Raw genomic sequence first — 18,463 nt, forward strand, 5'->3', positions numbered from 1 at the left:
CTGAACTGGCCGGAAGATCAGACCTTGCCGGCACCTGGGTCATGGCCGTCCAGCCTCCAGAAATAAATTCGTGTTGTTTCCGGCACCCGGTCCGCGGTGGTTTGTTAGCGCAGCTGGCGGGGACGCATACAGGATTTCTGTGTTTTAGTTTGTATCTGGAGCTCGCTCATCCTGCTCGTTATTTACTTTATCTAAGCCACAGGGCGCCCATCGCTGCCCTGCTGCAGAGACAGAGCGGTGGGACCCGCACGCCCTTCGCCCCTCGCCGGGAAGTCCCCTCCCCCGCCCCATTCCTCCCCATCCGTCTCCTGCGGCACCGCCTTGTAGCCCTGGGCTTCCCCGGCGGGGTGAGGCGTGGCTCTGCGGGTCCCCAGGTCTCTGTCGGATCCGCTCCCGTTCACCCCCTCCTCCGCGCTGCGCGTCCGGCCCTGGGCTGCAGCTCCAGCCTCTGCGCGCGGGGCGCCGGTCTTGCACGGCTAACACCAGCGGGAGTGGGCGCCGTCTCCGGGAGGCCCGGACCCCGGCCCGCGGACGCAGAGCCCCCGCGCAGCCCACGGGGCTCGGGGAGTGAAGGCGCCGAGCCCCGGCAGCGGCAGCGGACACGCCGGGGCGCCAGCGGAGCCAGGCGGGGAGCCGGCCCTGGACACCGCGGAGAGTGGAAGCGTCCCAGCCTCTGGCGGCGGGCCTCGGCGTCTCCGGCAGGGGCGGCGTGGGGAGGGGCGCCCCGGAGTCTCCCTCACCCGCCCGGCTGCGCGCGGTGGAGAAAGCAGAAACGAGCCGTGCGGCGGAGAGTCCCGGGGGAGCCGGATTCTGGGAAGAGAAACTTGCGGGCGCGGCCGGGGACGGGAGGCGGGGGCGCTCGGCGGGGGTTCCTCGCCGCCCCTCACCGGCGCCGCCCGCGGTCTAAGAAGCCGGCTCCCCCCTGCTCACTGGGCGTCTGAAGGCTGGGCCACTGGCCTCGCCGGGTCGCTACCGCTCAACGGCTGCGGCCGTCCTGCCCCGCCCGGAGGGAGGGGCCGCCGGTGCCGCGCGGGGTCCTGAGGAGCCGGCGGAGGACCCAGAAGCCGCCGCCGCGCACCCGGAGCCTGCACCTCCGGCCCCTCCCGCGCCTTCTCCACCCTCCCGGGACCCCCGGCCACCCGGCCCACCTGGGCCCCCCGCGGGACGTCTCTGGGTGCCTCGAGTCGTGCCTCCCAGGAACCCCGGGCGCGCAGCGCGGCCCCGGGAGCTCCAGCCCACCCCTCCTACCTCGCGCGGGGTTCCCCGAGCCTCTCCGGGCCCCAGACCCCCTAGCGTAGGTCCCCAGAGCGGCCCTGGGCAGACCCCCTCGAGCCCCGCGGGCATGCTCCGGCTCCTGGCGCTGCTGCTCCCGCTGCTGCCGCCGTCGCCGGTGAGCGCCCCGGAGCCCTCCGCGCTGGACGTGAGCTTGGGAGTGGTGAGTGCGGGGGGGGGGGGGGGGGGTGTCTTCACGCTCCTGGGATCTGCGGGGTGGGGGTGGGGTCCGGACTAGGCTGGGGGCTGATTCAGTTGCCAAAGAGTGACTGGGGATGGGGTCTGGGGAACCCAGATTCTTGGCCCCATCTGTTTGGGGGCTGGGATTTGAAGATCTGTTGAGGGGTAGGGATGGGGAGGTGGAGGACAGGACTGTTGGGGCGGACACAACCCAGGGCTGGAGAGCTTGGGCTTTGAGATAGACAACAGGCGGTCACCTGGGGACAGCTGGGCCCCCCTGTGCTCCGGATGCCCGGATGTGGGGCAAGGCGGGGGGCTTCCAGAATGGTGGTAGGAAGGGGGTGTCTCTCCCACTCACTCCGCTTCACCTGTTCCCTCCTTTGGTCTAGGACTGGCTGACCCGCTATGGCTATCTGCCACCACCCCACCCTGCCCAAGCCCAGCTGCAGAGCCCTGCAAAGCTGAGGGATGCTATCAAGGTCATGCAGAGGTTTGCTGGCCTACCTGAGACAGGCATCCTGGGTAGGTAGACCCCCACCCCTCCCCAGCTCTGCCTCTGCACCCAGCCTGACCATTAGCCAGCAGTAGCTAAACCTCAGCTTGCACCTGAATCACAGGATCTATGAAACGCTGGTCTTGGGGCCAAACCCATGAGATTCTCAGGCATTCCTTTTTCAAAAAGTATTTACTAAGAATCTCTTACATGTAAGGCCATTTCAGGCTCTGCTGGTGCAGTGATGAACAAAGCAGAAAAGGTCCCTGCTCTCATGGGACTCACACATACAGTTCGAGAACAAACTTATGCGAGATAATTTCAGTTAGTTATTCGTGTTTTGAAGAAGATAAAATGCTAGTCAGGGCAGATCACTCTGGAAGGTGTCGTGGGTTGAGAGGAGCTCACATGACATAAAGAACTCATAAGATGCAAGTAGAAGGAGCCAGCCATGGGAAGATGTGGGAGAAGAGTGTCCTGGGGGGAAGTGCAAAGACCCTGTGGTAGGCTCAAGCTGGTGTACCTGTGACAAGAAGAGGATTAAAAAGTTAAGCAAGAACCTGACTGGGAATTGGGGGGGGGGGGGGGCGATGGTTGAAAGGTGTTTGGGATTGATTACAAGCATGATAAACCACTGGAGGGTTTGAAGGAGGGAGGCCATTGGATTGGCTTTACAGTTGAAGCTTCCTCTGCTTGCTGATGGAGACTGGAGGGTGGGAGTGGAGACCGGAGGGTGGGAGTGGAGACCAGGAAGGAGGCAATTGAATCCAGGGTACATATTTTGGAGGTAGCGCTGAGCAGGGAAGAGAGAACTTGGGGGATGCTGGTGAGCTACAAGGGAGGTAGGACCTTTCTCTGTCCTGTCCACTGGATACTTTTTGTCACCTCAACCAATGAGGTGAGGTTTGATCTTCATTTGAAGATGGGGGGACAGCTGGGAAGGGAGCTGAGCTAGGAAAGGGGATTCCAGGCAGATCTAATCTGGGAGACTGGAGACCCCAAAACCTGGGGGCTTTGGACTTTAGGATGTGTGGTGAGGACTAGGGACCTAGAGTGTGAGGTATGGATGAGCAACGTTCCAAGGGGCTCCGGCCTCGATGAGAGGAATCCTCATGCAGCCCCGGGGCTCCTTTCTCCAGAGTCAGGCACCGGGGCCCAGGGAAGCAGGAGCCCCACATCCCAGATCTGATCACCACATGGAGGCAGCCAGTCCGTCCAGGGCTCAGTAAAGAGGGTGACACTGCCCTGAAGAGTAGAGTCCTAATTTGACCCGAGCTGGCTACCAGTCCTGGAGAGCCCATGCTCACATCCAAGCCATGGGGCCTCCTGGGGCAAGTTGTTTAACGTCTCCAAGCCTCAGTGTGTCCACGTAGAAAGTTAGCTGGTAGCTACCAGGTAGACAACGGGGTAGAGCAGGTTGTCCTACTGCTGATCCCCTTCCCCCCACACCCTCTCTCCCAGACCGCGTGACGGTGGCCACCATGCAGAGGCCCCGCTGCTCCCTGCCCGATGTGCTGGGGGTGGCTGAGCTGGTCAGGCGCCGCCGGCGCCGGCGCCGATACGCTCTGAGCAACAGCAAGTGGGAGAAGCGAACCCTAACATGGAGGTAGGTTCTGGGACGTACCCTGCCCGCCTGCCTGCTGGGCCCAGTGTGGAACAGCTGCCTTCTGTCTCCCCAGGGTTCGCTCCTTCCCCCAGAACTCAGCACTGACCGCGGAGACAGTGCGGACCCTCATGCACCATGCCCTGAGCACCTGGGGCATTGAGTCAGGCCTCAGATTCCAGGAGCTGGTTTCTCAGGACCCAACAGAGCCCGACATCCTCATCGACTTCGCCCGGGCATATCACCAGGACAGTTATCCCTTCGACGGGCACGGAGGTACCCTCGCCCACGCCTTCTTCCCCGGGGAGCATCCCATCTCTGGTGACACTCATTTTGATGATGAGGAGACCTGGACTTACGGCTCAAAAGGTATGATCTCCCTATTCTGAGACATCCTCTCCCCAGGTCTGTCTTTAAGTATTCGATTTCAATCACATGTATTGATGGAGACTGTAGCGATTGGGCTTCTCCAGAGAAACAGAACCAGTAGGTTGTGTGTGTGTGCGTGCACAGTGATTTATTTCAAGGAATTGGCTCACGGCATTATGGAGGCCAGCAAACCCAAAATCTGTAGGACAGGCACGCAAGACTGGGAATTCAAGTGAGAGTTGGTGCTGCAGTCCTGGGTCTGATATCTGCAGAGCAAGCCAGGTGGCTGGAAGCTCAGGTGTGATTTCTGTGTTGCAATCTGGAGGCAGAATTCCTTTCTTTCTGGGAAACCTCAGATTTTGGTCTTAGGGCCTTCAACTGCTTAGACAAGGCCCACCCACCATGGCCCACAATCTGCTTTACTTACAGTCCACTGATTGTAGATGTTAATCATGTCTACAAAATAACCTACACGACAGCATCTACACTGGTGTTTAACTAAACCACTGGGCACCCTAGTCTGGCTAAGTTGACACGGAAAATCACCCATCACTGAGGCTTCTCAGGCGTCCCAGCCCTGAGCTGCAGACTTAAAGAGATGAAAACAGCTCCTTCCAGCAGCTGAGTCAGAATAGTAACCGGCAGTTGCTACACACGATGATGCAACTTGGGGGAATCCTAGCAGAGGAAGTCCTCTAGCCTCCGATGCTCAGAAGAGAGGCCTACCCAAAGCCTTTGACTGACAGGGCTTCCTAGAAGTGGTGACTTTGTTCATCCCGCATATGTATACTGAGGGCCAACTAGCACATGAGGTCCTGTTCCCCCAGGGTGTAGGGGGCTACGGGGAGGACGCAGAGAAAAGAGCAAGTCAGTGAGCTTGCTGAGTCCAGGTCGTCAGTGGGAGGGGCACAGGGGGCCATCTGGGGCTGGGAGTTTGAAATACGGTGTTGGGAGGCAGGCTGTAGAGGACGGATGGATGGTGTGTCTCATAACACAGAGGGTCTTGGAAGCACAGGGACAGAATGGGGAGGATGGGGAAGGGAATGGGAGCCATGGTAGGTCTGGCATTCTGGAAATGCCCCTGGCTGCAGGGTCCAGAAAGATGGTGATGGGAGTCAGAGGACAGTTGAGTCGGGATGGGCAAAGAGTGGGGTCTAACTGAACCCTGGTGGCAGAGGGGGTGGGAGGAAGGGGTGATGGTTCAGGGGCCCCTGGAGGAGGAAGGGCAGGCTCTCAGAAGGCAGAGGGGAGTTCAGGTTGGCTGTGTATTGGCTGCCCTTATGGGCTATTCAATGTGGGTGATGCTTTCATGGTCAAGTGTCTTGCTCTAGAACTGGGACTTCTCAGACTTGGGTCAGGTTCCCCATTAGCACAGCTCAAGATGAAAGTTCTTGTGCAAGCAGTTTCTCAGGGTATGTTCTCGGGGGAAAGGGAAATAAAAGCAGGCTGGGGAAAGCAGCTAAGTCAGGATGCGGTCTCAGCTGAGAGCAGCCTGACCCATATTGCTGGTCCCGCCTGGAGGCCAGGGGTCCAGGTCTTCTAGTCACTCTGCAAGCTGTGGCTGTGACCACAGCAGGGAGGCTGGCCAGGAGGGAGAGCCATTTTCCAGGGGAGGGGGCATCCGGGAGAGGGACACACAGGCTCTGACTTGGACGAGGTGCCCATAGCATCCACAGAAGTGAGGTTGTATAACGCAGCATTTAAGCACACTGGCTAGAAGCGAACTCCGGTCAGGGCTCAGTGTCGTCATCTGAGAAATGGGGATTATAATAGTGCCTGCTGGCAGGTGGGCTTGTACTTCCCCTATAGCTGTCAGCACGAGCCCTGCACACAGTAGCACTCCACTCGCAGCCAGCTGCTATGAGCTGGCCTGGTGGCATTCAGAGGTTGGTAAGGTTCCGGGACGGGAGTGTAGGATGTGAAGGTCAAGCACAGAGCTGTGGAGAGCCCCACAGTGAAGGGGAGGAGAGAAAGAGAGGAGGAACCAAGGGAAATGGAGAAAGAACAGGTCCACAGGTGACCAGGAATGAGAGTGACAAGGGACTCAGGCAGCAGTGGGCAGGGCAACAACCAGGCCAGAATGTTACATGGGCCTGGATTTGATCATCTATGGACAAAGTGACCTTGGTGCCTACAGACTTGGCGGGTGGGGGAGGAGTCCTGACCAGCATGAAGTGAGGCGTGAGAGGGGCTAAGGAAGTGAAGACTGAGTTTAGACCACTGACCACAGAACTTGCTAGGGAAGGTCAGGGGGGTGGAGGGGGGCAGATAGGTACTGGGGTGGCTTAGGATGAGGGAGACTTGAGCACTTTGTGATGTTGGGTGAGCCAACAGAAAGAAAGAGATGGGGAATGGATGAATGGATTCATGCATGGATAGATTGATGGATGGATAGGTGGATGGATGGATGGATGGATGGACAAGTGGATGGATGGATGGATGGATGGATGGATGGATGGATGGATGGATTGATGGATGGATGGACAAGTGGATGGACAGATGGATAGATTGATGGATGGATGGACAAGTGGATGAATGGATGGATGGATGGACAGGTGGATGGATGGATGGATGGATGGATGGATTGATGGATGGATGGACAAGTGGATGGATGGATGGATAGATTGATGGATGGATGGATGGACAGGTGGATGGATGGATGCATGCATGCATGAATGGAAGGATGGATGGATGGACAAGTGGATGGGTGGATGGATAGATTGATGGATGGATGGACAGTGGATGGATGGATGGATGGATGGATGGACAGGTGGATGGATGAATGCATGCATGCATGAATGGAAGGAAGGATGGATGGACAAGTGGATGGATGGATGGATAGATTGATGGATGGATGGACAAATGGATGGGTAGATGGATGTATGGACAGGTGGATGGATGGATGCATGCATGAATGGAAGGATGGATAGACATAGACATCCTTAGACACATGGATGCAGGGATGGATGGAGGGATGGGTGGGGCATTGTCCTTAACCTTTTGGAGGTAAGTGAATCGAGGTCCTTGCATAGGACAGGACAGGGCAGGAGGTGAGCGTGGGGGAGGTGGAGCTGTCTGCCCAGACACACAGGAAGTTACAGATTACATCGGATGGCCTGTCTTGATGAAATAGGAAACACATTTGTCAGCATTTGTCACCTAAGAGTTGGGGGCCAGAGCTAGGGTGCAGCCTGAGGGGCCGTGTGCCTGGCATTCAGGCTAGTGGAGAGCAAAGAGGAGCTGTCCATTGAGGTCTAGAGGAGAGCTGAGCGGAGGTGTCGAGGACCCCGAAGAAAGGCCACCCGGGATCTCATGCTGGGGCTGCAGTGGTGTGTCTTCCCCCAGCTGCAAAGCAGGGGAAGGTGCAAGGAAGGGTGTGGCCAAAGGAGAAGCAAGGCAGGGATAGGAGGGGTGAGGTGAGGGAAGAAGGACATCTACTTGATGTGGACACCAAACTTCCTCCCATTTCTCAGAAAAAGGCTCCAGGGCAAATAAGAAACCCACAGCCAACAAAATCCTTCAGTACCTGTGCAATTTGACCCAGACCATCTGAAGTCACTGCTGAAAGGCAGCACGATGTAGGCAGAGGACTTGGCTATACTGTCATTGGACTTGACCTCCCTGTGCCTCAGTTTCCCACCCATCAAATGAGGACAGGAAGAAGAGGTTTTATGAGAGGAAAATGTAGGGAAGTACTCACTGCTCTTCTTAAGACTTGCTCACCCATTTCTTTCTTATACTCTCATCCAGAAGCCCTTAGGGGTTGAGAGAAATTTGCTTTTCGGATCACCAGGTCCCTTCCAATAAACCCACTTTCAGCAGCACGGCCCGAGTTAGAGATTTACATGCAGTAGATCAGCATCTGTGGACATCGTGCCTCCTTGGGTGGCTGCTTGCCTCTCTTGCCATCTTGCTGTCATGGTCTCTTGGCCTCTCAGCGGTGGGAGCAGGAGCTGGCCCGCGGATCGATGAGGAGCTGGGATTTGGCCAGCAACTGGGAGCGTGAAGAGGCTCATCCTGGCGCCCAGGCTGGTCCCCAAGGAAGAGGCTGTGGTCAGAGAGGCTGGGTACGAGACTGGCTGCCAGGGCCAGCAGGCTGTAGTCTGAGAGTGCCTGCCCGAGGAGGTGGATGGACTGTAGAGGCAGGAAGGCAGCTGGGACCCTGGGGAGGCAGGGGAAGGGTGGAGGCTGTGGGAAGGGGGAGATAGGGGAGGGTGACAGAGGACTGAGGGGGTGGGGGCGCTGGACGGTGCGCATGGGAAGACGGGGAGTGCCATGGGGGTGGGAGCGGGGTGAAGGTCTTGATGACAGAGGCTGAGGAGACCATGGGAGAGGAGTTCTGACCACAGACAAGCCGAGAGGAGGGAAACTCCAGGGACTGGGGCTTCTGAGAGAGAGAGAGAGAGAAAGAGAGAGAGAAATGCATCCCTATGTTCCTGTTTCCCCCAGAGTGTTCCTTATGGACAGGCTTCCCTGCCTGGGGTCCGGCTTCCTCTGTCTAGACTGTCTCCTCCTGCCCCTTCCCTAACCTCTTCCGTGGGTCTCTTCAGCCTGGTACCCAAGTTTCCAGAACTGCCAAATAAGGCTACTAAAAAAAAAAAATCTACCAAATAAGTGAACACACACAAGAAGGACCAAGAAGGACAGAATGGCTCGCGGAAGGGTCTGGGGACAGCCATCTCTGGAGAGTCTCCTGGTTGCTCCCTTCTGCCAGGCAGGCCCCACTCCAGGGGCTTCCAGGCTGCCTCCCTTCCTGGTGTGGGGGAGGGTCACAGGTCTAGTCCAAGTTCCCTCCTTCCCCAGATGGCGAGGGGACTGACCTGTTCGCTGTGGCTGTCCATGAGTTTGGCCACGCCCTGGGCCTGGGCCACTCCTCAGCACCCAACTCCATTATGAGGCCCTTCTACCAGGGCCCGGTTGGCGAACCCCACAAGTACCGCCTGTCCCAGGACGACCGCGAAGGCCTGCAGCAGCTCTACGGTATGGGGGCGGGAGAGGGGTGCTCTGCCTGCGGCCTCCGCTGCAGCAGGGCAGGAAACTCAGGCCTTGCTGACTTTCTCTCCACAGGGAAGGTGCCCGAAACCCCCTACGATAAGCCCACAAGGAAACCCCTGGCCCCTGCTCCCCCGCCCCCTGCCCTGCCTCCGGACAGGTGAGTCCCCTCCAGCTGCACCACCCAGGGTGAAGTCCCTAACCTCAGGGTGGTCCTTGGTGAGATGGGCGTAGTGAGCGTCCCTAACCCATAGGACTGTCCTAACAGTTAAGCCAACAGACCAGGAGCCCCGAACCCTCTCTGCTCACCTCTCCTTTCCTCCCTAGCCCCTCTCTTCCCGTCCCCGACCGATGTGACGGCAATTTCGACGCCATTGCTAACATCCGTGGTGAGATATTCTTCTTCAAAGGTGAGTCAGTCACTCCGGATCTCCCGACCCCACAGAGTTGGGTTCGCCCCCCCAGGATGCTGCACTTTAAAGGCTAAAACCACAAAGCAAGGCCACTGTACCCGAGCCACGCGCCGGGAGGGAGATCTGTTGCCGTCTCATGCCCCCACGCCCGCCCCTTTCCCACCACAGGCCCCTGGTTCTGGCGCCTGCAGCCCTCGGGCCAGCTGGTGTCCCCCCGGCCCGCGCGGCTCCACCGCTTCTGGGAGGGGCTGCCCGCGGAGGTGAAGGTCATCCAGGCCGCCTACGCCCGGCATCCCGACGGCCGCATCCTGCTGTTCAGCGGTGAGTGGGGGCCGGGACAGCGCTGGGGCCCGCGCGGGATGGGGGCGGGGCGCACCTGCTCACCTGCTCGGCCCTCCCCGCCCCCGCCCCGCAGGCCCCCAGTTCTGGGTGTTCCAGGACCGGCAGCTGGAGGGCGCCCCGCGGCCGCTCACCGAGCTGGGGCTGCCGGCGGGAGAGGAGGTGGACGCCGTGTTCTCGTGGCCGCTGAACGGGAAGACCTACCTGATCCGGGCCGGCGCTACTGGCGCTACGACGAGGCGGCGGCGCGCCCAGACCCCGGCTACCCCCGCGACCTGAGTCTTTGGGAAGGGGCGCCTCACGCCCCGGACGATGTCAGCGTCAGCAACTCAGGTGGGAGAGGGTGCTGGGAGGGGCTGGAGGCCCTGGGCACGCGGAGAGGGGTCATCCTGGGGTTTTCGGGGAGCTCTCGGGAGAGACGCGGCGTCGTGGGAGAAGCAGCCTGGACCGGCCCCCGAAGTGTCTCCTTTCTCCCGTGCAGGTGACACCTACTTCTTCAAGGGCGCCCACTACTGGCGCTTTCCCAAGGGCAGCGTCAAGGCCGAGCCTGACTCCCCCCAGCCCATGGGCCCCAAGTGGCTGGACTGCCCGGTCCCCAGCGCCGGTCCACATGCCCCCAGGCCCCCCAAAGCGACCGTGGAACCCGGGACCTGCGATTGCTCTTGCGAAATCAATGAGGCCTCAGGGAGGCCGTCGCTGTCCTTCCTGCTGTCCCTTCTGGCCCTGCTGGTGGGCGGCATCGCCTCCCCTTAAGGGGGACGGGTCTCCCACTGCGGGTCTGTGTGTGTGTTTGGGGGGTGGTCCTGAGTCCCTGCGGAGGTGCATCCTCTCTTCCCAGGTGCGGGACTCTGCGGGAGGCAGCTGGGAGCATGTGGTTGGAGCTAAGCCTTGGAGACGGGGGAGAAAGAGCTGGCGCTTAGACTGGGCAGATCAGGTGTACGGCGTCGCCTCCCCTGCCCCACCGGCGCGGTTGCAGGGGTACCAGTGCGCTCTCCTCCCACCGGACGCTCCTCTTCCCGGAATAGCTGGTGTTTCTTAGAGCGCAGCTGCCGTGGAGGGAAGCCTTAACCACCCGCTCCAGGGCGACAGCGGCTCTCAGGAGCAGCTCTGGGCTGTTCGGGCTTTGGAGGAACGGCCTGACTGGGAAACTGAACCCCTGCCTCTGTCTCCACCGGCTGCTCGGAGTTTCCCAGGAATGTCCCACTCTGTCCCGCTTCCAAGACACTGGTCAATGCCACAGGGTTGGAGACCCCAGACCCAGCCCTGAAACTACCCCTGAGCACACGTGGGTGTATCTTGGGTGATATCAGTGGCCACCCAGGCGACCCTCCACAACCTAAGCCCCATGCACCTGCTTTCTGGTCACCACTCTGTACCCAGTACTGTCCCCGCTCAACAGAACACCCTCCTGGCCCTACAAATACCCTCCGTGTGCCTCCACACCGGAGTGTCTGCCACTTCCCTCACGGAGAACTCTGGGATTCTCCTCAGCTCTGTGCGGTGTGGGCTTAGCTCCCCTCAGTCCAGGGCACTGCTTCCGCAGCACTTCTGGGTGATAAGTGGGTGGGCCACCTCACTCACCCCCGCCACAACTCCCCGCAGAATTCAGGATCTAAATCAGTGCCTCTGGAGCTATACTTCCGGAATATTCTACATCCGAATCACCTAGGGAACTTAAAGACGCAGTCTCAAAAAAACCCCCAACAACCGAAAAACGCAGACCTCAAAAAACATGAATGAAACAGACGAACAAAAACAAACTTGCAGACCTCACACCCTCACCTTGAAAAAGTCTGCATTTGAGTAAGCTTGGGGGCGGGCAAGGGAGCTGGGAACCCTGTCCTGTGGTTCTCCTGTGTCTCTGCCATGTTCTCCCTCCTAGGGGCCAAGCTCTTGACATTCCCAGTGGAGTCAGATTGATGGCCCTGGTCTATGGGTGAGGGCACTTAGGCACCATTTCTTGGGTTGCCCTCCAGCCCGCAGGGCTGCCCGGGGTGGGGGCTGAGGGCGGAAGTCCCGGAATGCAGGGAGGGTGCCTGCCTGTCAGTCAGTGGGGGGGGGGGGGGGGGGCGGGGGGGGGCGGCAACGAGGTGACCAGTAGGAGGGTAACAACCAGAGGCCTTCAACCAGTCCATGACCTGGATCCTAAGCTGCCGGAAATCCAGAAGTCCAGGCCCCTGTCAGGATCCTTTCAAAATAGGTGGAGGAGGAAACTTGTATTTTAAAATCTTACGAGCCCCCCGTACAGGAGGACAAAGAAAATGAAAGCCCTTCATTGCTTCTGAGCACAGATGGACCTGGCATGAGTTTGGCCACAAGAGCTTGATAGACCTGAATCTCACTCTGTTTTGTAGACGAAGGTGAGGTTCAGAGTTGATGGGCAGTGGGGCAGCAGATGGAGAGAGAATGAGTGGGAGAAGAAAGCAGAGAGGGGAACCCAAAAGTCGGTCAGGGGAGCTCAGAGGACCAGTGTCCAAGGTGAAATCTGTGCTATCATTGCTCTGTGGAAACTTCTCTAGCTTTTAAAAATATATTAAGTATACTTCAGGAAAATGCCACATCAAATTATTAGTTTTTTTTTTTTAAGATCTTATTTATTTGACGGAAATCACAAGTAGGCAGAGAAGCAGGCAGAGAGAGAAGAGGAAGCAGACTCCCTGCGGAGCAGAGAGCCCGATGCGGGGCTCGATCCCAGGACCCTGAGATCATGACCTGAGCCGAAGGCAGAGGCTTTAACCCACTGAGCCACCCAGGCGCCCCAAAAATTATTAGTTTTATTTATTTTTAATGGCATGGTCCCATCTGTGCTTCAAAGGACACCATAAGGAATGAAAAGACCACCCACAAAATGGGAGACCACATTTGCGAAGGACATATGTGAAAAGAGACTTGTATCCAGAATATATAACATACTCTTAATTACAATGTCATTGCAAGAAGGGTAATAACCCCGTTTAAAAGGGGCAGAGAATCAGAATAGACACTCCTCCAAGGAAGATGCCCAGTGGTCAGCAAGCACCTGAGAGCTGCTCTAGGTCACTCGTCCTAAGGTGGAAAGCAACTGCAGACCACACGGCGGGGGGCTATTTCACACCCGCTTCGGTGGCTGAACTCAAAACAGCATCATCGTAAGTGCTGGAGGGACCGGAACCCTCTCCTGCTGCTGCTGGGGTATAAAACGGTGCAGTAACTTTGAAACAGTTACCATGAGTCAGACATTCCTCTCCTAGGTGTCTACCCAACAGAAGGAAAAACCTGTCTACAGAAACCTGCACACATGTGCTCACGAAAGACAGAATTCATAATGGCCAAAAGGTAGAAACAACCCGAATGTCCCATCCGCAGGGGAATGGCTATGTAAGGTGGCAGACTCCTGCGACAGAATATTATTCAGCCGTAAAAAAAGAAGTGAAATTCTTTTCTATTTTGGTAAGATTTTATTTGTTTGTTAGAGAGAGAGAGCGCGCGAGTGCAGCTGAGGGAGAGGGAGAAGCAGGCTTCCCGCTAATCGGGGAGCCCGATGCGGGACTCGATCCCATGACCCTGGGATCATGACCCGAGCAGAAGGCAGAGGCTTACCGACTGAGCCCCCCAAGCGTCCCAGGAATGAAGTTCTTATACATGTCGCCACCAACATGGATTGAAAACACTGTGCTGCGTGCAGGGAGCTGGACACAAAGGTCACGTAGTGTGACCATTTCCATGTGACTCCATTTATATGAAATGTCCAGAATGGGGACAATCTGGAGACAGATAGTAGATGAGGGGTTGCCTGGGACTGGTGGGGGGGGGGTTTTGGGATCTGGGGGTTCTGGCTAAGGGGTATGGGATTTCTCCTTGAGGTGATGAAAATCATACATGCGGACGGGTGAATTGTATGTCAATTCTTCCTCACTAAAACCATAAAGAAAATGGCACAGTCCGCAACGAAACACAAAATGGCTGCAGACGGTGGTTTTTGTGATCCAGTCCTGGCGGGGCCTGCAGAAGTGGGAGATGATACATTTCTGCAGTTTAAGCACCCCTGGCTTGAGTACTTTTTTGTGTGAGCCCCGGGCGCCCATATAGGGGAAAGACAGAGGCTGTGCTGAACTGGGAGGAGCTTTGGCGCCAGAGCGGGGTTGCAGGGGGGGCTGGGGGTGAGCTGTGCTTGCGAGGACTGCCTGGCGCCTGGGAGGTCCCCCCTCTGCCCCACCACACTCAGGTGCCTGAGGGCAGCAGGACCATGACATCCCTCGGCCCCAGGAGAGCTCAGGATCGCCTGGTCATCCGGGCCTAGGCCGACAGCAAGCCACACTCAGCCTCTCCTGAGGGCTTCACCCTGCCCCCTGGCAGCTGGGCATCAGCTCCAGCCATCCCTGCAGGGCACCCCATGGGTGCCCTGCCTGGTGGGCCCACCCCAGGGGTCCAGCAGGTCCTGCTACCCCTGAGCCGGGAGGTTCTTGGAACTTTCTCTGGACTTTGGTGCTGGGATCCACTCCACTCCATGTGACCTGGCCAGCATTCCTCAGGACCTTGACCTCCCAACTGGATGACTTCATTTTCCAGAGTTCAGAGAACATCTCTGTGTGCTTTCCCAAGTCTGGACTTCCCACAGCCCCTCCCTCATCCCAGGCTGATGAGATTGGGGAAGGGGCCTGTTTCCAGTCTCTGAGATTCCTGCCCTAGCTCGGGGTGTGGAGGGGCTTAGGCTAAAGCTGTGCCCACCCACCCCCTTTCAGGCCCTTGGGTCTCCCTGCCTGTCATTTGCTTTTGCTTCTGTCTCTGTGTAAAACATACACACAGCCCCACATCCTGCCTTTAGGGCGGGCTCCAACTTCCTCCCTCCTCCCTCCTCCCTCCTCCCTCCTTCTTCTTAAAAGAGTGGCTCTTTCTCAGAAGCAGAAAGCTCGGAAACCTCAGCTGGGAGAATCTGTGAGAAGGTGATGGCTCGGTGGAGGCCTGGGGAGGGAGCTGCAGCCAGAGAGACTTTCCATGGGTGGTGGGGAGGCTGCTTCTCTGAAGACTCCTGCATACACTTGTTCCTCTCTCACCAGGTCACAGCCCCTGGAGACCTGAATAGCCATGGGCTTCTCCAAGGTGAGTGAGAATGAGTTGGGGGGTTGGGGGGAGGCCTGGATACCATATCCATGCCGCAGGTCCCCCTTCTCCCACCTGTACCGGCCCCCGGACCTCCGGATCCCTCCACATGCACCTGTCTCTGTCCCATTCTCCTGGGCCAATGGGGGAGCCCCCTGGCAAAGTAGGGGGTCTGAGCCATTCAACAGGGCCCCAGTCTCATAATGACCCTTAGCTTGCTGGGTCAAGTGCTCTACCATCACTTTCCTGAAATTCTGAATAATTTGTTGACAAATGGCCTCACAGTCTCCTTTTGCTCTGAGTCATTCACTGTATTAATTTTTTTTCAAAGATTTTATTTATTTGTCAGAGAGAGAGAGAGAGAGAGAGAAAGAGCATACAAGCAGGGGAAGTGGCAGGCAGAGGCAGAGAGAGAAGCAGGCTCCCTGCTGATCCCAGGATCCCGGGATCAGGACCTGGGCTGCAGGCAGGTGCTTAACCCACTGAGCCACCCAGGCATCCCTGAGTTACTCACTTTACAGAGCAGGTACCGGTTATGTGGCCAGATTTCCTGTCTGGGGATAAATTACGGGGGGCAGTTCTGTGTCTGTGTGTTTGTGTGTGTCAGGGGTCCTGAGGAACAGTGTGTGTTGTGGACAAAGGGGTTACTCTAGGAGGTAGACCCACATGTGTGTGCGGCAGCTGGAGAGGGCCAGAGGAAGCACCAATCCTGGTAGACCCTGTATGCCCTGGAAACCAGATCTGGCCCTAAGGTAGACTCGTGGGGGAGACTCTGGGGTGCATCACACTTCTGTGGGTCAAGCCAAGCCAAGTCTGGGCAGGGGAGATGGGTCTGCAGGTGCCCCTGCCTTTCTGTCGCCACCTCGGAGAGGACCGGCTGCTGCCAGTCCCTCCCTTGGCCAACTGTCAGCCGGGACGGAGAGCTCAGGGCTTCAGTAACACAGTCGACTCCGCGCCCTGCGGAGCAATGTTCCTACGTGTGCACACGTGTGCGGGCGTGCACATGTGTGCATGTGAGGGGGGGGTGGCAAGGTCATAAGAGCTTGAATATCACTGTTACCTCCACAGTCAGACAAAGACCCGAATGAGGGATTACGACTTGAGCTGGTAAGAACCCTGCTTCTCCATGCATGGTTGCGGGAGTGGGGAGTGGGGGGGTATCTGGGTTCTGCTGCATGGAACTAGGAATGTCCCGACCCCGGGGGCAGCAGGGGGTAGGATCAGGCATGTCTTTCCCACCTCTGCCTCTCCTTTGCTCACAGCACCGGTTGGTGGACGTTTACTGTAATCATCATCAGAATGAACCAGAAGGAGAGTACCAGGTTGGGTCACTGTGTCCCCACTCCCCTGCTCTCTGCAGTCTGGCTTGGGTGGGTGATTTCACGATGATGGTGGCGAGGAGGAAGAGGAAGGTGCTACCACAGGTTTGCTCATTCCCTCCACTGGACAGACCCCTGCAATACACTCATCTCTCGGTTCACACCTGTGTGGCCGGTGTGTACACAGGTGAGGATGCGGAGGCCCCCCGGAGGCTTAGGAAGGCGTCCAAGTCATTGGGCGTATGCATGACAGCGCAGGGGACCAGACAGCTGGTCCCCAGGGCCCTGGGCAGGACCCAGCTATGGGAGCCTTGGCGAGCCTGGCTTGGGATAAGACTGAGCGAGGGAGGGGCTGGGAGGATTTTGAACACGTGATTTTTCCCCACCAGGAGTGGTTTAGCGCTGCGGGAGCTGGAGGTGAGTCCGGGCACCGCCCCTCCCCGAAGCTGGTTCCCCAGGGCGGGGCGATGCACTGTCGCGTTAGGGGGTCCTGGGCCCTGGGTCTGGGCTCCCGGCTCCTGGAGCCAGGGAGGTGACGGGGGACTGCAGACAGCAGCCAGCAGGAGCAGGTCCGTAGCCTCCACACCCCGGTCCTCCGCAGGACGGTGTCAACGAGGTCTTGCTCAACACCGTGGACCTGAACTACCAGAACGACAGTCAGTGCGTGAGGCGCCCATCGCGGCCTCCTTGCTTCCCTTCCCCACCGGTTCTGTCTGTCTGAATCCTGGTGCAGCCAGGTGAGGACACAGCCCGCTGAGCGGACGCGGGGGGCTGTTGGCAGAAAGTGGCAGCTTCCGTCCGCGGGCTTCGTAAAGTTGGGGAGGCCTCAGTGCGGGCCAGGACCTGAAGGGTCCCCCAACCCCGTCCCGGCAGGACTCCTCTCCGTTACTTCCTGAGGTGCCGCAGGAATTGCGGTCCAGGCTCCGGAGGTCGCCTGTCATTTTCCTTGAAGACCAGGACTTCAAGAGCCAGGATCCAGGGAGTCCTTCTCTGACAGGGTCCTGAGGTGTTTTCAGAGGCTGCTGGGCTACCTGCTGCAGAAGTGGCGAGCCCTGCTGGCTTGGTTACGGCGCGCCGTGGCCGCTGGCATGCGGGCCCTCTGCCGCGCGGTGGAGGCCGTCTGGAGCACGTTTCAGGATTTCTGTTCCTTCACGGCGCAGGCCCTGCGATTTACCATCCAGGCCTAGCCAGAACCCCCTGACCAATTTTGGTCTCCGGGTCTGACCCTTGCTCTGGCTCCCGTGTTTTAATAAAAGTTCATGGAACCCAGAGTGCCTGTGACGTTGGGAGCAGGGGGCCCCAGGGGTGGGGCAGGGCACGTGTCACATGGACCTGGGCTGGGTCCACCTGACCACTCTCTAATCTGTACATGGGACACGGGGGGTCACAACTGGTCACCGACTTGCTGTGAGGACTGGAAAGTGGATGCATTGCTTGATGTATGGTGGGGACTGAAGACATCAAGCTTGCAGCCCTCGTTTCTTCTCCTGACCCTGGTCTTCATCCTTGCGCTGGGCCACAGAAGCTCCTCTGTCTTCCTTCCAAGATCAGAAGCCTTAGGGTTGGGGCACAGGGTGGGAGGGAAGGGGAGGGAGGGGTGTACCCCTGCCTGGGCCAGGCTGAGAAGTGGCTTAGGGTGGGGCAGGAGTCCCATCTCAGACCTGCGGCTGCTGGGGCCTGCAAATGCAGGAACTGTGGGGAGAGAAGGCCTGGGGGGAGGAGAAGACCCGGGCTGGAAGGGCTCAGCTCAGCTCGTCATTTCTTTCTTTTTTATTTTTTTAAGATTTATTTATTGATTTGAGAGAGAGAAGGTATGGGGAGAGGCTGATTGTCACGCAGACTCCGGCTGAGCTGAGCTTGGAACCCAGGGCAATCTGGGGGCTCCTGAGCTGATCTGAAAGTGAGACTCAACTGACAAAGCCACCCAGGCACCCCTCTTCCCTTCCCCCACGCTCCCGTTTCCCCCCACCCCCACGGACTTCCTGCCTGTGGCAGCGGCACACAGATTTTGCACTGAGAGTGTCTGGCTGCAAACACTCCAGCACCCTCCCCACACTCCACACCCCACCCCACCCCCCCCACCCCCCGCATCTGAGAGCAGAGCTGGAAGAAAGGGGGAAATGGGCGCCTGGGGCAGGGGACCAGGGCAGGGCCCACTGTCTGAGAAAGATGCCCAAGGTGGGAGAGGCTTGGGAGACAGGAGGCCTCCCGGACTGGAGGCATTCTGAGTCAGCATCCCCCTTTCCTGTCTGCCACCTTCTTCACACCCTTTTGGGTCGCAGGCATAAACTCTTGATTCTTAGAAAAATCGGCTCTCTGTGGGCCGCCTGTGCGTCCTGTGGGAGGAGGTAATGGTCAAAGTGTCCCCTACTAGTGGCTTCTTGGTGGCCTGATCATGGGACCC

At 58.3% G+C, this 18,463-nt stretch overlaps 2 protein-coding genes across 2 annotated transcripts; both read left to right on the forward strand.

Annotated features, from left to right (window-relative positions):
• Positions 1-1,304: 1,304 nt before the first annotated feature.
• On the forward strand, positions 1,305-11,347 carry MMP25 (matrix metallopeptidase 25). The gene is given in 11 exon segments (XM_047713440.1): positions 1,305-1,435; positions 1,842-1,974; positions 3,407-3,551; positions 3,625-3,917; positions 8,721-8,897; positions 8,985-9,069; positions 9,237-9,319; positions 9,491-9,643; positions 9,738-9,869; positions 9,872-9,994; positions 10,143-11,347. Coding segments are annotated over 11 exon segments (1,689 nt in total). The 5' UTR covers positions 1,305-1,342; the 3' UTR covers positions 10,415-11,347.
• A 3,244-nt stretch (positions 11,348-14,591) lies between these two features.
• On the forward strand, positions 14,592-17,328 carry IL32 (interleukin 32). Its single transcript, XM_047713446.1, is given in 7 exon segments — positions 14,592-14,740; positions 15,809-15,847; positions 16,003-16,062; positions 16,449-16,476; positions 16,661-16,717; positions 16,930-17,035; positions 17,038-17,328. Coding segments are annotated over 6 exon segments (483 nt in total). The 5' UTR covers positions 14,592-14,740; positions 15,809-15,824; the 3' UTR covers positions 17,247-17,328.
• Positions 17,329-18,463: the final 1,135 nt, after the last annotated feature.

This window comes from Lutra lutra, chromosome 18, assembly GCF_902655055.1.
Source record: "Lutra lutra chromosome 18, mLutLut1.2, whole genome shotgun sequence".
Classification (NCBI taxonomy): domain Eukaryota; kingdom Metazoa; phylum Chordata; class Mammalia; order Carnivora; family Mustelidae; genus Lutra; species Lutra lutra.